At 37.0% G+C, this 20,293-nt stretch overlaps 3 protein-coding genes across 5 annotated transcripts; 2 read left to right on the forward strand and 1 right to left on the reverse strand.

The window, feature by feature from the left end:
* The first annotated feature begins 2,624 nt into the window (after positions 1–2,624).
* On the forward strand, positions 2,625–4,138 carry LOC118747449 (keratin-associated protein 10-7-like). The gene is made up of 2 exons (XM_036481497.1): positions 2,625–2,691; positions 2,900–4,138. The coding sequence occupies exon 2, from the start codon at positions 2,997–2,999 to the stop codon at positions 3,861–3,863; it is 867 nt and encodes a 288-aa protein (XP_036337390.1). The 5' UTR covers positions 2,625–2,691; positions 2,900–2,996; the 3' UTR covers positions 3,864–4,138.
* Positions 4,139–8,129: 3,991 nt separating this feature from the next.
* On the reverse strand, positions 8,130–18,522 carry LOC118747782 (vitelline membrane protein Vm26Ab). Of its 3 annotated transcripts, XM_036481910.1 has the most exons (3): positions 8,927–9,357; positions 8,813–8,863; positions 8,130–8,732 (listed from the first exon to the last, which is right to left on the reverse strand). In XM_036481910.1, exons 2-3 carry the CDS (start codon positions 8,822–8,824, stop codon positions 8,361–8,363), a joined length of 384 nt encoding a protein of 127 aa, XP_036337803.1. In that variant the 5' UTR covers positions 8,825–8,863; positions 8,927–9,357; the 3' UTR covers positions 8,130–8,360. The 3 variants fall into 3 exon arrangements, with proteins under 3 accessions (XP_036337803.1, XP_036337804.1, XP_036337802.1); XM_036481911.1 differs by lacking the exons at positions 8,813–8,863; positions 8,927–9,357 and adding an exon at positions 18,378–18,522 and having other exon boundaries at positions 8,130–8,659; XM_036481909.1 differs by lacking the exon at positions 8,927–9,357 and having other exon boundaries at positions 8,813–8,909.
* LOC118747781 (toll-like receptor 7) lies at positions 13,541–15,538 on the forward strand. The gene has a single exon (XM_036481908.1). The coding sequence runs from the start codon at positions 13,618–13,620 to the stop codon at positions 15,340–15,342; it is 1,725 nt and encodes a 574-aa protein (XP_036337801.1). The 5' UTR covers positions 13,541–13,617; the 3' UTR covers positions 15,343–15,538.
* Positions 18,523–20,293: the final 1,771 nt, after the last annotated feature.

Here is a 20,293-nt window from a genome sequence, read left to right on the forward strand (position 1 = left end):
TAAGCGTATTTAGCACAGAAAATAAATGGCGAGAAGGTAAATAGGGAAAAGACAGTTTAGCGAGTTTTTAGCTTCTTTTCTTTGATTAAAAAATTTGTATTATTTTTTTGTGGAAACAAAACTTACTAGCTAAAAAAAACCATGTGAATCAAAATTTCAAACTCTGTAGAACATTTTTAAAAATTCGACGAATTTCGATAAATGTTGATTAAAATTTTAAATCAGATTTTTTTACAACTGTTTTGAGTATGCACTTTTGTAGGCCATTAAATTTTAGTACAATAAAGTGCAAGTTTGAAGTAGCTAGAACTTACCGTTGATTTTTGGCAATTTTTGTTGTTCGCGCCTTTTCCTCCACATACAAAGTATGTTCGACCATGTTTTTTTGTATTGAGAAAATGAGCAACACCTTTAAAAAAAGAAAATCGCCCAAAATCAACGGTAAGTCCTAGCAACTTAAAATTTGCACTTTGTTTTACTTAAATTGATTGGGCTACAAAATGCAAACTCAGAATATTTCTTAGAAATCTAATAAAAAAAACTCGAAATTTTTATGAAAATTTTTCAAATTTTGCTAAATTTTATACAAAATAAAAAAATTTAATAATAGAAAAAGAAATAGCCAAAGAATGAAAAAATGTATCGTCCCTAGTTGTAGTTTCGCCACTGTATAGTTATGCATATATGTATATACATATATTTATTTACATTTAGTTCTAGAAATACTGCTTCTTCAATTTATGCCCATGATATTCATTACATTACGAGAACTGAATAATTATATTACTAGCTTACTTAATGGAGACCTAGTTTAAGACAGTGTTTCTTAACAATTTCCACTTATGTAAGTAAAATGAAACCTTAGCAAAAGTTTAATGATGAGTAGATAGTATTCTTACATCTATGCATATAATAAAATTGTAACTGGCCGATGTCTGTACATTATACATATTAAAAAAAAAAAATTAATATGGGGGTCCTTATTAGAGCAATAGAAGCCAAATCAACAATTTTTAGAATTTTTGTCAATCTGTCTGTATGTTTGTACGCGCATCACTCGAAAACAAATGCAAGGAATTGAATGAAGGTTTCATTATGTATTGCTAGAAATGTAACTTTATATATAAAATGAAAACAAATAGAGAGTTGCCACCTGTTTGAAAATTGCAGTTTATGTAATTTGATAAGATAAATATCATATTGCAATATGGATATCAAATGGAAGAGGTTTAAGAAGGGTTACGGTCGAAAATAATTTTGCTGAAGCTTGCCAGCTGTTTGAAAATTTTATTTTAATTTAATAATAAGATAAAGTTAATATTGCAATATGGATATTAAGCTGAAGGGGCTTAGGAAAGTTTACTGCCGAAAATATTTTTGAGGAGGGTTGCAACCTGTTTGAAAAATTGTATGCATATAAATCGAAAGCAATTTTAAGGGCTTAAATAAACAATAAAACATTTGTAAATAAATTAGTAGCTGAATGTTTTGTTCCTTTGTCAGTTTATTTCAAGGTTTCGACGGAATTCAAAATTTGATATTTCCAGCGGTGTATCGATTTAGTTGTCACTTTTTTACTATTGCTAAAAATAATGCGGATTAATTTCATTTCAAAACTGAATTAAAATTTTTTTAATACTCTTTATTCTCCATTTATATGCCCGTTTCATTAGTTCGCAAGGAAAAAGTGAGACAGCAGGCTATGAAATATCAGATGTCAAAATTTCTTGAACACTAGTTTTGATTACTACTTACATTAAGATTGCCATTTCGGTTGAGAATGGGATTAAGATTCAGGTTAAGATTAAAATTAAGATTCAGATTGAGGTGAAGCTAAGACTAACACAAATATTAAGATAAAGGATTAAAATTAAGATTAGGATTAAGGTTAAGATTAAAATTAAGATTAGGATTAAAATTAAGCTTAAGATTGCGATTAAGATTAAAGATTAACATTAAGATTTAGATTAAGATTAAGATTTAAATTAAGATTAAGTTTCAGATTAGGATTCAGATTCAGAAGGAGATTCAGATTTAGATTTAGATTGAGAATGGTACTGATATTAAGATTAAGGTATTATTCCTATAAGCTGCACTTTAGGAATTAGCATTCATTAGATCCATGTCCAGTGTAGTTCAAATTACATATATGAATGCTTTTCCATAGAATATATTGAGCTCTTGCCGCGAAAATTACGTAAACGACATTTTTTTTACAAAATTTACTTTTTGATGCAGAAACGCTCTTAGGGCTGTTGAGCGCATTTCTGCATCAAAAAGTAAATTTTACAAAATTTCTGTTACGCTATTTTCACGATTAGGGGTCGATAGGTTGCACCTCAACGCTCAAGCGAATCTATTATAAATTTGTTAATTCGTGACACCCAATAAGTTTAAAGGTAGCATTTTTTTTCTTTGTGAAGGTTAATTTCAAAAAGCCAAACGGGCACCGTAAAACGAAATGTTTGTGTAACACTGCCATATGCCGATTTATTTATGCGCACATCATATATGTAAATATGTAACTATTTATTCTAAATTTATAACAATGCACTGGCCACTAGTTAAAAAGAACCTTAAAAGCAACCTCGACTGAGCAGAGTAAAGACTACAAAACAGAAACTGATATAAACAGAGAACCGCGCATGGAATGACAATTTGAGAGGCAACCAACAATGCTACACAGTAATTGTATGTAATTTCCTCCATATACATACTCGTACGTACATACAAACGTATGTATGTAGATTGCATTATTACGTGTTAATTCTACATGCACACACGCACACACACACACCCACATAAACACATGAATAAATAAAACGAAAACGAAATTAAATTACAAAACATTCAATACTTTTTCCCCCTGTTTCATTTGGTTTTGATTGAATGCTGGCAGCAACATTTATTGGCTGGCATATGGTTTTCGAATTCACTGTTTTCGCATTGAACACCAGTCGCACGGTAAGCGCAGAGCGAACAAAAGCGTATAAAAAATGCTCAAGTTTGTAAGTTTTTTACATTTACAAAATCGTCACGAGAAGCATTCCAAAATCAAGAACACCAATTCGATTGAGCCAAATCGTAACGAAAATCACAACAACAACATTGCACAACATAAAACCTTTGGCAACTTTTTGCATCACAAAAACAACAACGCCAGAACCTCGAAGGAGAAGTCATCACTTGTAAGCTATTTGAAATTCGTAGATGAGCAGCATGCCCAGGATATTCGTGATGCTGCCACTACAGGTGCTGCTGCTGCTACTGCTACGACAACACAGTGCTGCAGCCACGCCGACGCCGGGAAATTTCGCCGATGCAGCGGAAACGATCGATGTGCCACCGGAACATCGTGCGCCACCGCCCGGTGCTGCTGCTGCTGCACCTGCGCCACCGGGTGTTGTTGCTCATCTGCCCGGATTTGGACCACGTCCGCCGTTGCTGGCTGCTGCTGCACCACTCCCACGCGGCGCGTTCCCTTCTGTCGTCTTTCAACCGGCATTTGCCCCATTCGCCAGCAACTACAATGGGTTCACGGTGCAGCATATATCGGCGGCAATGTATCCGCGCTTAATTGCACCGACTGTTGCCTACCGGAGTGTCTAACGGACGAGAACGACGGCAGCGACAGCGTTGTGGTGCCAGCACACAAACAATCATCCCTCCCCGCTACATGTCGACCCAAAACTTCATCCTCGCTTAACTGCAACAACACCTGCTTGGAGTGCTCTTCGCAGGCCACAGCGCAGCAGCCTTCATCAAAACTAACAACAACAACACCATCATCCATTCTGCTGCCATTAACTGGATTTCAAATGAAGTTACAACACCTCACTGGCGCCGCCACAAATTGTTGCTGAGCTGCTGAGAGTTTACTTGGATCTTGTTTCGCAGCTAATTATCAATTAAAATTATATCAAATTACTTGTTATTGTTGTTGCCAAGTGTTTTTGTGCTCATTCGAGTGTTATCGTACATACATATAATTATTTACTGTGTATTTAAGTTTCCAATTTTCATGCCTGCGAATTTAATAGACTCATTTTACTCGGAATTCGCAAATTTCCTACAAATGACTATACGTTAAAAATATATCTACATTAGACCGCATCACACTTCCCATACAAAAAAAAAAATCGGTACTGTGTTTCCATTGGAATTATAAAATCTATTCTATTTTAAGACTTTCAGCAAAATATTTCGAAAAAATATTACGATTTACGTGAGCTGGTCCGATTTGAAAATACCTCCAAAAATGGAGTTTTTTATGAATAAAAGTATTTTCTTAAAGATTTAAAAAAAACGGGTTAAGCTAAAAAAAATTTGCATTAAAATATTTAAAAAATATGTAAACAAATTTTTGAACGGAATCGTAATAATGAAATTTTTAATGCTGTTTTTATTTTTTTTTTCAAAGATTGGTATAAGAAAACTTGTCATCTGAGGAAATTTTTTTCAAACAAAAATACTTTAGCAAAAAAAACCGACTTTAAAAAAAAAAATATATATATATATTTCATGATCCAATGATCGGATCTAAACCAAATTAGTATGGGACCACCTCTGAGACACTACCTTTCCGTTGCAAAAAGAATTATTGAAATCGGTTGACGTGGTGCAAAGTTATGCGGTAACATACATAAAAAAAAAATAAAAATATTCCGACGAACTGATAACCTCCTCCTTTTTTGGATGTCGGTTAAAAATTCCTCAAGAAAATATTTTTATTCATAAAAAAATCACCATTTTTGTAGGTATTTTCAAATCGGTCCAGCTCAGGTAAATCTTAATATTTTTCCGAAATATTTTGGTGGACTTCTTAAAATATAATAAATTTTGTAGTCCATGCGGAAAACCGCAACTTTTTTGGTGATGCAGTCTAATCTACATACATACAAATTCGCACATAAATATGTATTTACTCAGTCGTATAATTTGAATTTTCTGTGAGTTACGTATGGACATACATACATACATAGGTATGTATAATCTGAATAAGTGTTGCTGATTTCCTTATTTGATTTTTCATTGGCAATTTTATCATTATTTCGATGGCTTGCAAAAAACAAATCGGCCTATTAAAAATGTATTTGGCTTTCTAGTCACATTCTCGGTATTCATTTGGATAAATTTGGCTTCTAAATTGACCGTTGGTATTTCCAAAAATTCTTCCGGATTTAGTCATGCCTTCGCTTTCAGTGAACAAAGTGTACGGGATCGTTAAAATGTTCAACTACGATGTCAGGAAAAAAAAAATTCTTCAAAATTAAAAATTTTTTTTTTCAGAATTTCAGAATTTCACAAGTTTCAGAAGTTCTCAAAAATTAATTAAACTTGAAAAATTTTTATAAAAATTTCAAACTTTTTTTTAAGAATTTTACCAACTTTTCGGGTGTGCAGTTTTGTAACCCATTCAATTTTAGTATAATAAAGTGCAAGTTTAAAATAGCTAAAAAATAACGCTGATTTTTGTAAATTTTTTTGGTAGAGGTTGTTAAGCATTTTCTTCATAGAACGCACGAGCAATATCTAATCTTATATGGAGGAAGAAAAAAAAACACCCTCTAACATAAATGAAAAAAAAATACAAATAACTTAAGGACGAGCACACCTAAAGTTAAACATAGTGAAAGATAATATTAACACAAAACCAACAACAAACAACAACCACATTTTATTAACCCAAAGTTCATTGACCTTAAGTATTCCGTTCCCGCACTTACCCACCAAATCTCAATTCGCATCACCCTAACATGCCAACCTAAAAGTATACACTGTATCAAATAGCTGAACGAAGAATAAAATTCGCAGTCACAATTAAAATACACTGCAGTAGATGACATTGCACACAAACAAAGCGACGACGAAGTTCGTCAGACGAAATTCGGTGAGAATAGATTTATTTTGAATTTTTTATTCGCTCAGCGATTTGGTTCGCTTTATACTTTAATATCAATAAATTAAAGCTCGGCAAAAATCATTAAACTTTAGCTATGGAAATATTTCAACTATTTCAGTGGAACTATTTATTTAAAATTAAAATATTATTGCCGAATGTATGTGCCACCGAAAAAATGTTAAAAGCGTCCCCTAAGTTTAGCTAAATCCTTTAAACTTAAAAATGTACAACGATAAATATTTTCTTTGTACGTAATCAAAACTCAAAAAATAAGTAAAATTGCATCTAAAAAAAACACAATGAAAGAACCAAATTAGGAAGGATTTAACTTCACATTGTATGAACTGGCGTAATATGTAATACGATTTCCTAATGTTTCTCGTATCAAAAATCAGTTAAGAAAACGATGTTAGAATTCGACTAGAGAATGATTAGAAAACTATTAGACATTGGAGGAGAATGGATTTTATGGAAATTGCATTTTTTTCTGCTAAAGAGATAGAGTAGATTCGATTAAGAATATCCACGATTTAGCTTTCCCTGATTCCACATACACACATTTCATGTTGCCTTTATTAAGATATTTGCCTTTTGCAGGAAAGAGTTTTACTCATACGCCATGTACACCTGAAAATATCTGGAAAACTAATCAATAGAATAAACAAGTAAATTTTAGCAAAAAAAAACCGACTTCAACTCTCATATAAAAAAATATATATATATATATATTTCATGATCCGCTGATCGGATCTTAACCAGATTAGTACGGGACCACCTCTGAGACACTACCTTTCCGATGCAAAAAGAATTATCGAAATCGGTTGACGTGGTCCAAAGTTATGCGGTAACATACATAAAATAAAAAATAAAAAAATATTCCGACGAACTGATAACCTCCTCCTTTTTTGGAAGTCGGTTAAAAATTAACTCGACTTTCGAAATCAGCGAGCAATTCTATATAGGAATTGGATAGGTAGTGGCGTCCGTTGAACATTTTTCCTGTAAACCAGTGATATTTTTAAGTTTTTGTTTTTTTTAGTGCCTTTTTTTGCTATTTCTAGTGCCTTTTTTCCTGCCTATATTTTGATTTTTTATAGGTTTTTAGGTCCTAAAAATCCGTTCCCTGGACATTAGTAACCAATCAGAATTCAGCGTTAAAATACACTTAGATATCGATAACTAGGTTTTATGGAGCCTGATATAATTCTCGAGAGTTTCACGAATCGTCTTTTATCCTCCCACCTTAAAGAAACAAATTAGGATTCGAATCGTTTTCTGATCGTTTTCCGACTTAAATGTTTGTTGGGTCTCTTTAAAAAGGGGCAGTCTATTTTACGTTGATATTGGTAGAGTAATGAGATAACATCTAATAGAGGCTTGCAGCGTGTTTTGTTAACCATCGCTAGATATTTTTGTCTATAAACATCGAATAGAGCAAGCAACGAACATATGAAGGTGTGAAAGCTTTTTTGTACTCCATCAAAAGCTACTTGCAGCTCCCAAAAAAAATCACACAAAATATTTTTCATAATTTTTTTTTGCTTGAAAAATTGCTTTGCTTTTGCTGTAAGTCTTGTTAAAGAAATAAATATACCAAGGCGAATTCATACAAGGTTTTTATTACCGAAGCAGCTGATTTCAAGGTGAATTTTGCTGATTGCCAGAATGATGTGTTTTTTGTAAATTTTTTGTGCTCTGATTGTCAAAGTGCGTATAATTTTTTAGTGCAGTTTTTTGTTTTAATGCTCCCGCTATCAGCTTGTATGAATTCGTCTTGATAAGAGCATTTGATTTTGAAAGCTGAGAGCTGATGTAAAAAATAATTTTGATTTCGTTTTTCATTGGAGCAGCCCTTTAGCTCTTTCACAATTGTTTCTATCCAGTATTAAATGTGATCAATGGGATTTTTTTAATTTTATTTGGCTCTATAACCATCTAAGCGATTTTGGACGAGCGCAATAAAGCACGCCAGTTCTTCTCCACCTGGGCTTTCCCTCACAGAGAAGGCCTTCTTATTCCTCAGCTACCAGCAGCGGAATCCGCACTGAATATTTCCAGTACAGGAGAGTTTATTTAATCAATTCTTGAAATTATTAATATCCAAAAAAAAAATTTAATGTGGCAATAAAATTTCCCAGCCATGCGAAAAAAGGCCACTTAAATGCAATTAGCATAAATTCTACAACATCAGTTATTAAAGATGACTAAAACAATTTTTGGTCAACAATTTCGGGGAATTTATTGTTATGCCATTTAGAAAATCTTCAACAAAGCAGTTATGTAGCGAAAAACTGCCTACATAACTAAATATGTAAATGATTACAAAAATAAAGAAAATGAAAATGTGTTTGCAAAGCAATACGTTTTCCTTAACGAGAATCCAATTTAGTTGCCTTTTTAAGCTTTTGTCCACTTGTTGCAGCAGCCCTGAGTCATATTTTTCCATTTAATCGGTCAATTAGAATGCCACGGTGTAAGCGCCGTTGTAGGGGTAGTAAGAGGCGTACGAAGGATACGAAGCAACTGGGGCGCTGTACGCAGCGGCAACTGGGGCGGTGTAAGCGGCGGCAACTGGAGCGGTGTAAGCGGCAGCAACTGGTGCGGTGTAAGCGGCAGCAACTGGTGCGGTGTATGCGGCAGCAACTGGTGCAGCAGCTACGGCGGGGGAAGTGTATGCGGCAGCCACGACGGGTGCGGCAGCAACACCATTGTAATTGCGTGCAATGTACTGTGAACTTTGGGCGGTCACAACACCGGGCGCAGAGTAAGCGACCACAGCCGGTTTAGCTGAGGCGTAGGCGACGAAGGCGAGAACAGCGAAGAGAATGCACTGTAAAGGAAGAGATGAAGAAGAAAATGTTAAAAAACCATATTGAAAAATGTAAAATATTTCCGGCAATATGTATTTACCGATTTGAACATTTTGATTGTTGATTTTTGTGTTGCTGCAGAAGTTGCTTACTAGCGAAAAGCCGAAGTTGTACTACGATTCTATAAAAAATTTGAGGCATCTTTTATACTTACTAAGTAACATACAAAGGAGGGGCAGCAGTAATTTGTCAACGCCTGCCAGTAAATGGAAGAAGTGCGATCCATCTGCCCGCCAAAATATTTAAATTCCTAAAATTCGTTTTATTCCATTGAAGATTCATACATATGTACTTTATACGAGTATGTACAGATGTGCTGATATACACATATATACTTAGTAAGCTTATCAACATTTAAACGTAGCACACTTTTGATTTCAATTGCCTTAATATTGCCAACATTGGTCTACTTTGCATTTTGTGATATTTGCGCGTTTTGCAAACATTTTTTGTGTTTTATTTTTTCTTTTACCTATTTGTTGTTTCAAGTCAGCCGCATTATTCGCCTTGTTTTGCTGGTCGTTGTTCTACAGAACACAGGCCTTTGATCCAAAAAACGACTTTGTACATCAAAAAAATCCATTTATCAGTAGCCAACGAACGTACTTCAGTATGTAGCCACTGCCAACGACCAACGACCAAGGGCTGTGGCGGTGGGGTGGCATGAATTTTGCATGCACGGGCGGTTGGCAATGATTTGGACACAAGTCACAATAAGCTTGTGTGTGTGTGTGTGTGTGGCTATTGCCAGCGTACGTGTTCGCAAATACAAATTGTAAGCCAACTACAAGTGCCAGCCGGCCAAATTGACTACATGACTGACTGAGTGACTGATTTATAGCGAAATGGGGCGGCGGGAGTCGTATTGTAGCGCACAAGTGGTGAGCAGCTGAGGCAAGAATGTGCATTGTGCACAGTGCACGGACTCCACCACTTTATTGGTAGGTCTACTACCCAGTGTTGCCAAGTTTTGAATTTAGAAATGCACTAAAACCCAAGGAAAATCGCGTTTTTTCTCGAAAAAATCACCAAATTATTTATTGGAGGATTTAATGGACTTTTTATGCATACAAAATTTTATTGTTGGTATGCCGATTCAAATTAATAAAAATTAATGTTACTTACTCGACGGTCGAAGGTTCGTTATTCATTTCACTGTTAGGAGATGCTGGTGCTTTTTTTTAATATTCGTAAAAAATATTTATAACAAATTCTGCCCAAATTAAATGTCTTAAGATCGATTCCTGGTCCCAGCAACATGGACGTTTTTGCAGGTAATGGCAAATTACCGTATGTAATTCTGGCATGATTGAAAGTGCTGCCACATATGTTTTTTTTAACATATGCTCTTTCGTTTATGATTGTCATTGTAACACCATTTTTTCCCCATTTTTGTAAAGTTCCTTTCATTTTTTCCTTTCCATTTTTGTTTCAGATTTACAGTTTTGATGTCTTCAAACTAAAAAGAAAAGCACCAAAAAACGCACCAAGCACCAAACTCAAAAATTTTCGCGTTTTGAATTAAGAAAAGAACTAAGTTGGCAACAGTGCTACCACCTTGGTAGTACAAAGCTCAAAAACACTACTGAAAAAAATATTAATAAGCCACAATAAAACTGACAAATAAGCTGTAAATCGAGTTTCAGTACAGGTTTTCGCAGTTTTGTCATTAAGAGCCACCGAGTCGAAAATCCAGCTCCTCTGCTAACACCACCTTATTTGCCTTAATTTATCCAATTTGAGTAGTAACTATCTTTTAACGTTGCTTTTAAAAATATCCACCAACTTCTACCATATTTTGTACGTCAAATCTATCACTATCAATTTTTTCGAAGTCCGTGCACTCATTATGCATATACATACATACATACACAGGTATTATGTAGTACATATGTACGTTTGCATGCGAGCAACAAATTAAACAGCTACTGTTGTTGTGGTCTGCTACTGAATTCTACATTTTCAATGTCGTATAATTTGTACAGTGAATGTTTATTGCAAACACGTACCGTAACCAACTCAAAGAAAATAATGTCATATGAGGACTTCATATTGACTAAAGCTGGGTATGTGTAGTAGCCTTTAATGCATCGAAAGATATTGCAGGCCGTTTGTGTTATTAAATATTACTCGAAAAGCTCTAATGAGTAAGAGATGAGCTATGTTTTTACCGTGAACCAAAATGAGACTGAAATGAAACACTCTCTCTGATTTCTCTCAGTAAAGTGGAATATTTTCGCAATTAACAGAGAGAAATGCATTCAGCTTTGGAGGCTTAGTTCTATTGACTACACACAATTATATCTATTGATAAAGCATCGTACGAAGCAATAATCTGAGGGTATGACAAGGAAGGACAATCCTAAACACATAACCGACTGGGTCATAAGCATGCTGAAATTCAGAACCATAATACTTAGTCGAACTAGAGGGTAGGGTAGGCAAACGGTACCGTCGACTCCTGGGGTCCTTTCTACCATATTGCGGACACTGGTTGTGGACGAACTTTAAGAAAGACTCAAAGGGAGTAGCTTTAATGCATATGGATACTGCTGATGACCTTATTATCTACGTGGCAGGCTGAGATCAGGGGACCTTATGCTCCAGGTTGCAGTCTGCTCTAAACGTAACCCTAGGAAACTGAAAAGGGCATGTCAGTTAACCCAATGAAGTCCGTCATCATCCCATTTACCAAAAGAGGTAAGGCCAACAGGGACAGGGATAGACTTGGGTGTCCTAAATTCATTCATAAATGATCCTATAATAAAACTTTTACCTGTATAAACACCTACAAGCGAATATACCTGGAAGGGATACGTTTACTGATGGTTCCAAACTAAAGGATGGCAACACTGGCGCCGGCGTTTCTGGACCTAGATTTCAAAAAAGCATACACTCAACCATAAAGCAGGCGGAACCCTTCGCAAGCAATTGAAGTCCATGTCGACGAATATCATCTCAGAAGGAGTAATGGGGCAAAAATAAACATCATGTTGTATAGCCAGGCAGCGTTAAGAGCACTTGACTTTTGCAAGACGGTGTCAAAGCTGGTAGACAGTTGCACAAAGGTACTGGAAAAACTAGGAACCAATAACAGTGTAACCTTGTGGTGGGTTCAGAGCCATGAGGGCTTCAATGGCAACGAAAGCGCTGACACTCTAATGAAATGCGGTATTTACCCAACAGAGCCTGCTCGGCCCTCAGCCTTTCTATGGTCCTTCCAGAGGATACACGACAGAGCTACCAAGGGCATGGGAGAACTTGCAAATCGCAACCCAATGGCGCACGGCAAAGGAAAAAAGACAGTCCAAAAGATTCATAACTCCCTCTCGTGGAATCTATGAGCAGATGCTTAATCTTATCAGGTTGGCAACAAAAATGCCACAAAATGTCGATTCAGGCATCGATTTTCCAGCAGTTGTGAGCGGAGCTTTTAAGATGCAGTAGCGTCCAAGAGAAAATGAAGAAAGTTTTCGAAACTGTGTAATATGTAAAGGTATAAGCCCATATGAAGGCAATTGTATTTAACTTGCATTTCGGGAAGATACGACATTGTTCATGCTTCGAAACAAGACTAAACGTGTCTAACGAGCTGGGCATGGGCGCCTTGCACAGGGAAATAGAAAACAAATGATCGCAATTTACTACACAAAAGCTAAGCAGGGATGGAACCGCACAGGACGGAGGGGTATAGAATAACTACGGCACACATAAAATCAGGAAATGACAAGAAACCAATCTGCCGGCTGGCTCAGTAAAGACGGCGGGGTTGCTACTGGGGGAACAAGAAGGCTATTTAAGACGAACGAAATTTAGAATTGGACAACAACAATAAGGGCCAAGCGGCACTAACAATTAAACACAAGCTCACAAAAATTATACTTATCACCGTTTGGAGACCGGCGACTTCAACGCCAAGGTGGGCAAGAAGGGTATATTTGGCGCCACTGTCGGAAAACTCAGCCTCCACGACGAAACGTCCGATAACGGATTGAGGCTGATCGACTTCGCCTGGGCCCGAAAGATGGTATTATGAAGTACTAGGTACTTGATATTTCCAATTGGTGGCAGTTGGTACAGAAGAGAAATAACTGGCGTGCTGTTTTGGATTCGGCCAAAATCGCTTAGGCGTTTAGAGCGCCATTAAAGAAGAAGAAGAATGCACGAAGTTTATTGGCAATAAACGATAGCCTAAATCTAAATATTATATCTCAGTTTAAATTAATTATGGGATGCATTGCTAGCTGATTCCAATGCTAGCTAAGACTAAAAAAAAGTTTTACATTACAAAATTTTATAATCTATAAATATCGTATGCGTGCGAGTAGATTCATTTATATATAAGTGCGAGTATACAAGACATATTCATTTACATATTTACAAACGAGTGCATATACCGTTATTTTCGAGCCTTCTCAAGCGTATATTTAGTTATATTATCGACAGTTTTTTTTTTGCAAGTCGTCCAAGTACATACATACTTTTATGCACATAAAGACAAGCATATGTGCAATGAACATTGTACTATATACATACAAACATACACCAGTACTATGTGCCGCTTTGAACTTATCTTTCAATTGCATGCGCTGAGCAGCAGCCGATAAAAATGCATTGGCTTATATTAAGGCGATCATCCATACATACATGCAAACATATATACATACATACATATATATGTACATACAATTAATGCACAAGCCTATATCTGCAAACTTACATCCACTTCCTTGATCGCTCGAGACGTTGCAGACTTACAGATTTTCAATTGCGTTGCCTTCAACTTAGTTATGGGATTTAGTTGTATTAAAACGGTCGCCTCGAAAGTGTGTTCCACTCGTGAAAATGTCGCGAATAGCAAATCGCATCCATTGGCTCTTTATCCTTCTGCTAGCATTGAGTGGCCTACTCTCAACGCACATCGCCGACGCCACCGAAGATATTACACTGAAATGCGATGAATTTGAGCGGATGTACGAGATGTCCGCGAGTGAGGCGTATTGCACGGTTTCCGGTTTTGTCGTATCGCACAGTCAAATTGTGAAAATACAAAAGTACGCCAAGGCAAATAATACGAAATTTATGAAATTCTACGATTCGCGTCTACTTTATGTCCCTTTCAAGCTGTTCGATGTGTTCGCCTGCCTGAAGACGTTGGATGTGTCCTTCACGGAGATTTTGGATGTGCCACGCAATACTTTCGGCGCCGCAGGCAACTTGACCGTACTTAATATGAGCAATAACAATATTACACAAATCACCACATCCGTTTTTATGGGCGCTAGCAATTTGATGCGACTCGATCTTAGCCACAATCACATCGAGTTGCTGAATGAGAACGCTTTCCGGGGTTTGAGTAGCTTGGATAAGCTGCAGCTTTCATATAATTCGATACGTGAACTACCGAAGGATCTGCTGTTGGAGAATCAGTATCTGGAGGCGATAGCAATAAACAATAATCACTTGGAGTACGTTGAGCCGGAAGTGTTTAATCGGTTGCGCCGTCTAAACGATGTCAACTTGTCCTACAACAACATCTACCGCGTACATCCTGACACTTTTCAAGCGGCATACGGTTTGGAGAGCCTGCTGTTAACCTCAAATAACTTAACAGAATTCGAGCTGGGCAATAAAAGTATTCTGTCGCAGCTGCAAGTAGATTACAATAACTTAACGCGCATCTTCATTAACGGTACAAAGTACGTGCGCGCCGATCACAATCGCATTGCTGAGGTGCAAATGATCAATACACTCTTCTTGGAAACGCTGCTGCTGGGCTCCAACAATCTCAGTGATATCGCAAATATTACAAACATCACCGGCCTGCTGCAGCTCGACTTGTCCAACAATCCCATTGGACCGGTCAATATCACCACTTTTGATCGCCTAAAGCGACTGCGCATGCTCTCCTTGCGCGCCATCGGTCTGCAGCGCCTCACCTTCGGCATGCTCTCCAAGCAGCTCAGCCTCGAGAGTCTCGATTTATCGTACAACAATTTAACTGAACTCAATTTGGATATATTTGTGCCATATTTGTCCAACCTGCGCTACCTTTTCGTCGATGGCAATAATCTGACAGAGGTGCAGGGCAAGGGTGGCTTCTCCTATGTCTTTCCGAATCTCTCCAAACTGGGCGTATCGCGCAATCGCTTCAACTGCACCTACCTGCACACGCTGCTCGTGCCGCCACAACTATCCACCTCGGTGATGCTGCACATCGAACCGGAGGAGAGCGCCGCCGAGCGTGCGCACATACGTGACGTCTCTTGCATTAGCAGTAGTATGGCGACGGACAGAGCCTCGTTGCAGGAGGTGGAGCACGAATTGGACGATATGACTTCGTTGCAGAAGGTGCTGCAACAGTCGATGAATACTTTGCGTTTGCACGAGCAACGTCTGGAGGTGTATTTGCTGTTGATGAAGATCGCTTTGTTGGCGATGATTGTGCTGTTGATCGGCGTGGTGGCAGTGTATGCGTGGAAAATCAAAAGACGCGATTACTTTACAAGACGTGGCGCGAGCATAGTTTTTCATTCAAGCGCCACCGTTAACTCGAATGTAGAGCATTAAGGAGCAGATTTGCTGCGGAAGACGGACTGGTGCTGAAACCAAAGAATATGTTATGTGTGCTTATTTAAATTAGTGATAGAAAATATATAACTTACTTCATAGATGTAATTAAGGCTTTTTAATATTTGGTGAATTCTTTACAAACCAAAAAATAAGTGTGTTTTGCACAAAATATGTAAAAAAAGAAAAAATAAAATATCCAATAGAAAAATCAAAATATCCTTATAACTACGAGTTATCAAATATTATTGAATTTTTATTGAATCCAGTCTACATGCAAATTATTTTCGTCGCACCACAACAAATCTTCGCAGAATTGATGTGCAGAATTTTTTTTGTGCTGATAAAAAGTATTTTTAATTTCCTTCATAAAAAGTGATTTACGGTTTTCTGACTTTTTTTATATGAAGGATGTCCTATTTAGGGGCGGGTTCTGTCCATATTTTATTTCAAATGAAAATACCTTTTTTATGTGCCATGTTTTGACTTTATACTCTGAAAATCCTTTTTTCCTTATAATTCTTGTAGATAGTGACAGAGCGTTTTGTCATACTTTCGCTGCTCCCTCAATGCCAAATGGATTTTATGAGAAGCTTTTTCAGGCAGAAATACTCTCGAAGGTTTGCCATTGCCTTCAGGGAGGGGAAAGCTTTTAGTAAAAACTTTTAGCTTGGCTGTTGCTCGGACTAAGAATCGAACTCTTTACTCAAGGAGTGAAAATGCGCACCTCCAACCACTCAACCACAGTGACCCCTTAGGTATTGTACCTAGAAGTTAAGAGCTTCCGAATATATGTACAATATTACCTCTTGGTTCGTTAAGACCTTTGTATAGTCGCGCATGCAGGGGGTTAAGCACCCAAGTACGGAAACCCCCCGTATGTTTCATAAAAGAATATTCGAAATGCGGTTCAAGCATGTAATTTATTTCTCCTCTGCAAACTTACCCGACTGTCGATGGTCCATTCTCAATACATCCGGCCCAGAATTGTGCCATCTAAATCTGGCGAAGGCCGGACAGCGGCAAAGAAAATGTTCTGTACTGTGCTCATCCTCCAAACGAGATGTATACAGCGGATCGTCGATAAAGCCAATGGTCAACATATGTTGTCCCCATGGATTGTGCAACGTAATTGTCAACTACCAGGCCTCTGGCTGAGAAGAAATTTTTCGTCTGGATCCCTCAACTGCTCTATTGTAGGAAAGCTAACGACGTACTTTCTTTCAGAGGAGACTCCAGATATCGGATTGTAATTATCTGGGTACTGCTCTGACAAGCTTCTATGGGCCTGGAACTCCGATCGTCATGCCACAATCTAAAAGAATCCAGTTATCACATTATTTCCATTGCCTTCTCTTTGATCGCTAAATCCAGAGGTGACAAGTTTACGTTAGGCAATGATCGAGTAGCGAAAATACGAATACGAATACGTGTACGAAAATACGGAAATACGAATGAGCCACTGAACTAAAGACCATTAAATGCTCGGCATATAATACGCGATCTTTATCAGGTACAGTTTCATCAAAGCAAATGTTTGAACTCGCCAAAAGTTTGGGTTGTAGGTCTGATGAATTTTTCTTTCTCCTAAGCAGCACAATGTAAATTTATGGCCAACGAGTGAACTGCTGATAAGAGCGGCCCATCAAGCTCGATTTGCAAATAATTTACTTGCAATATAATTACAAATAAATGCGTACTAATGTGTACATGGGTGTACGAGTATATATATTAGGGTGTTCCAAAAATGCATGTGGAAAAAGTAAAATCGGAACTTTTATGCTCTCACCCCCTAGGATTGTTCTATACCGAAAAAATTTACCCTTATTTTTTATTTTGAAATCAAAAAAAATAAATGTAGAGGTCGCTCAAAGTGCCCAAAGTTTGCCATGTATTTTCTATGGGGAAAAAACAACTTTTCTTAGAGATGGTATAGAATAGTTTAAAATCAATATTTGTCTACCAAAAATCTCGGTTTATCTGCAGAAGATTCCCAATAATAATACCCAATTGTTTGTTTAACCATTTCTTCATCGCAACTATAATTTATAGGTTCGCCAAAAACCCACAAAACTCCCGAAAAATGCAATGGGGGACCAATAAAAAAATCGCTAGTATTAAAAAATGGTTAAATTAACAATTGGATATTGTTATTGAAAGTCTCCTGAAGAGAACCGAAGTTTTCCGATCGATTCGATTTCTACGAAAAATTTTATTTTTTCCATATAAAAATACAAGGAAAACTTTGAGCGACCTCTAAATATTTTTTAAATTTAAAAATAAAAAAATTGGGGTATACTTTTTTCGATATAGAGCAATTTTAGGGTGTGAGAGCATTACAATTCCGACTTTACTGTTTTTGGACCACCCTAATCTGCATACATATGTATATCTTTAGAAGCAAAAAAAACATTATTTTTATCAATGACGTCTCACTAATATAAACTTTAATAAAAATAAAGAATTTCTTATTTCCGTTCTGGCTGTAACAGCGCGATGATAAAGAAAGAGACCTTGAGAAGGGCAACAAATAACGGTATATGATAGCGATCCACTTAAATTAAAGACGCTTCAACAGAAATAACTCTAGAGCAATCAAAATTTATATACATACATATATGTAAGATATATATTTATGTATATCATCCGACCAGTGGAAAGACACTGGCAGACAGACAACAGGAAAACAATAAAAAACACAGACGGCGACTATTTTTTATAATTTATTTATAAAGAAAACACATTTTGTTTTACGAAAAGTAAATCGTAAAGCTTTTTTATCGTTAACATTAAAAAAAAAGGAGACAGACAATTCAGTACACTAAAAGAGCGAAATCACATTTACTTCTTCAACAGCAGTGGCGCTGTGTAGGCAGGAGCGTAAGGCGACGCGTAGTATGGTGAGGCAGCGTATGGCGATGCAACATACGGCGCGGCAACGTACGGAGAGGCAGCGTATGGCGATGCAAAGTAGGGTGCAGCAACATATGGTGCGGCAAAGTTTCCATGATATTCCCGGCTGTAAATTGCAGCTGATGGCGCGGCAGCAACCACCGGCGCTGAGTACGCCAGCACGCTGGGTTTAGGCTCGGCACGGACGACAGCAGCAAGGATCAAAAGGACGAAAGCGACTAACTTGAACATTTTGTGGTATGTTTTTTTTTTGTAAATTTAGCTGCTGTTATGTGTTTAGTAAGTGAATGGATAAATCGTTTTGTTATCGTTCAATTGAAAGCGCTGCGATTTATATACAATCGTCTGCATAATTTCGCTAAAGAAATAGGCAAGAACCTTGCATGCCCGTTTGGATTATTTTATACCTGGTTTTTACCAACATTAAAGACAGTTGTATTAAGCAGAAAGGCACGTGGTGGCCATGACGTACTAGACGATAGCTGATAGTTGATAGTTGATACCGTTAACGGCTGTACAGCGTAGACGTTATTGCCGCTGGGCGCTTAAAGGCTGGCTACTTAGCGACAGCTTCATAAGGAATTGCGAATGCGAATTATGCAATTTCACTACGCTGTTAATATTGGTGGTCAATATGTATGTTTTTGTTTTTGTTTTTGTTTTTAATTTTTCCAACTTTTTTTTATTATAGCCTTTTGTGATTTGTTTGCTTGCTACGCGTTGCCGGCGGCAAGGCAACGTGACTTGCATAGCTGATTAGATTTGCGCGTAACATCGTCCAAGCGGCGAATCGCCAACGCTAAGCAGCAAATTAAATACATACATACATAGAAATCTGGTAATATGAAGCTAAGCTAATATTTTGCTTTTTCCTTTTATTTGAATGAAAAGTAGCACACTCTTGGATTTTATTCTATTTTCATTCTTTCGCGATTGATTACTGTCAGTAATTGGTAAATATTGTTTTTTTTTCCTCAAGCACTTTTTAGCGTTTCAGCGCATAAGATAATCATCAAAATGGGAAGGTAGGGAAATATTATATTTTTCCACGCAGGAAGTATTGAGACGGGAGAGAGAGAGAGGGAACGTTTTATTTTTTAGCCAACAGTCTGGCATCTACGAAAAGTAATCTGTTAACCATCGCCAATTAAACTATGAAAATCTACTATAAAATTAGTGTTGCCAACTTGGTGCAATTTGGCTGCTGCTCTGAAAGTCTTCAACGCGGGCCGCGATGCTGGTAACAGAGGAAGAGAAGGGCCTCCTCTGCATTGGAAAGACCAGGTGGAGAAGGACTTGGCCTCACTTGGCATTTCCGATTGGTGTCAGTTGGCACAGAAGACAAATGACTGGCGTGCTATTTGGGACTCGGCCAAAGTCGCCTAGGCGGTTACAGCGCCAATAAAGAAAAAGAAGTTAGACATTCAAGGTTGCAATAATTAGCATAAAGCTGAAAATTCGTTCGTTCGATTTTTGAAAATGGGGTGTCAAGTTAAATGGCTTAGGCTATAGATGTGAAATAAGGTTTTACTTTTTAGAAAAGAGTTGCCACCTGGTAAATAATTAAAGTGAAGTTATTTAATAATCAATGCCCTCTGAACCGCAAAATTAAACGGCTTAGGGTGTGAATGTTCAATAAGGTTTTACTTTTTCGAAAAGAGTTGCCACCTGTAAAGCAATCTAGATAAAATTATTTAAAAAGATAAGTCAATTGTTTTAAAATGGGTATGAACCGAAATGGTTTTGAAAATGCTTTATATGTTAACTACGTGTAGGAGGGTTGCCACATGTTTAAAAAATGTAATTCAATTTTAATTAAAGGAATTTAGTAATTGAATAAGGCATTACTATATGGGTGTGAGACAACAGAGGTTTAAGAAGGTAGTAGTTTGGAAATATTTTGAAGAGGGTTGCCACCTTTTTGAGAAGTCGACCTAAATATTTTATACCCAAATTATGTGACATCAAATAAAAAATGGATGTCAAATGAAAGAGATTTAAAAAATACTTGTTTTGACAATTTAGATTATTTTTGGTG

Source organism: Rhagoletis pomonella, unplaced genomic scaffold (genome assembly GCF_013731165.1).
Source record: "Rhagoletis pomonella isolate Grant_MI unplaced genomic scaffold, Rhpom_1.0 Rhpom_scaffold_00012, whole genome shotgun sequence".
In the NCBI taxonomy this organism is placed as follows: Eukaryota; Metazoa; Arthropoda; class Insecta; order Diptera; family Tephritidae; genus Rhagoletis; species Rhagoletis pomonella.

Coding starts and splice junctions, on each gene's coding strand:
- LOC118747449 (XM_036481497.1), top strand. CDS start 2,997: ATGCTCAAGTTTGTAAGTTTTTTACATTTACAAAATCGTCACGAGAAG.
- LOC118747781 (XM_036481908.1), top strand. CDS start 13,618: ATGTCGCGAATAGCAAATCGCATCCATTGGCTCTTTATCCTTCTGCTA.
- LOC118747782 (XM_036481911.1), bottom strand. CDS start 18,486: ATGTTCAAGTTAGTCGCTTTCGTCCTTTTGATCCTTGCTGCTGTCGTC. Junction 8,660..18,377: donor GGTGGTTGCTGCCGCGCCAT/CAGCTGCAATTT, acceptor CTTACTCTGCGC/CCGGTGTTGTGACCGCCCAA.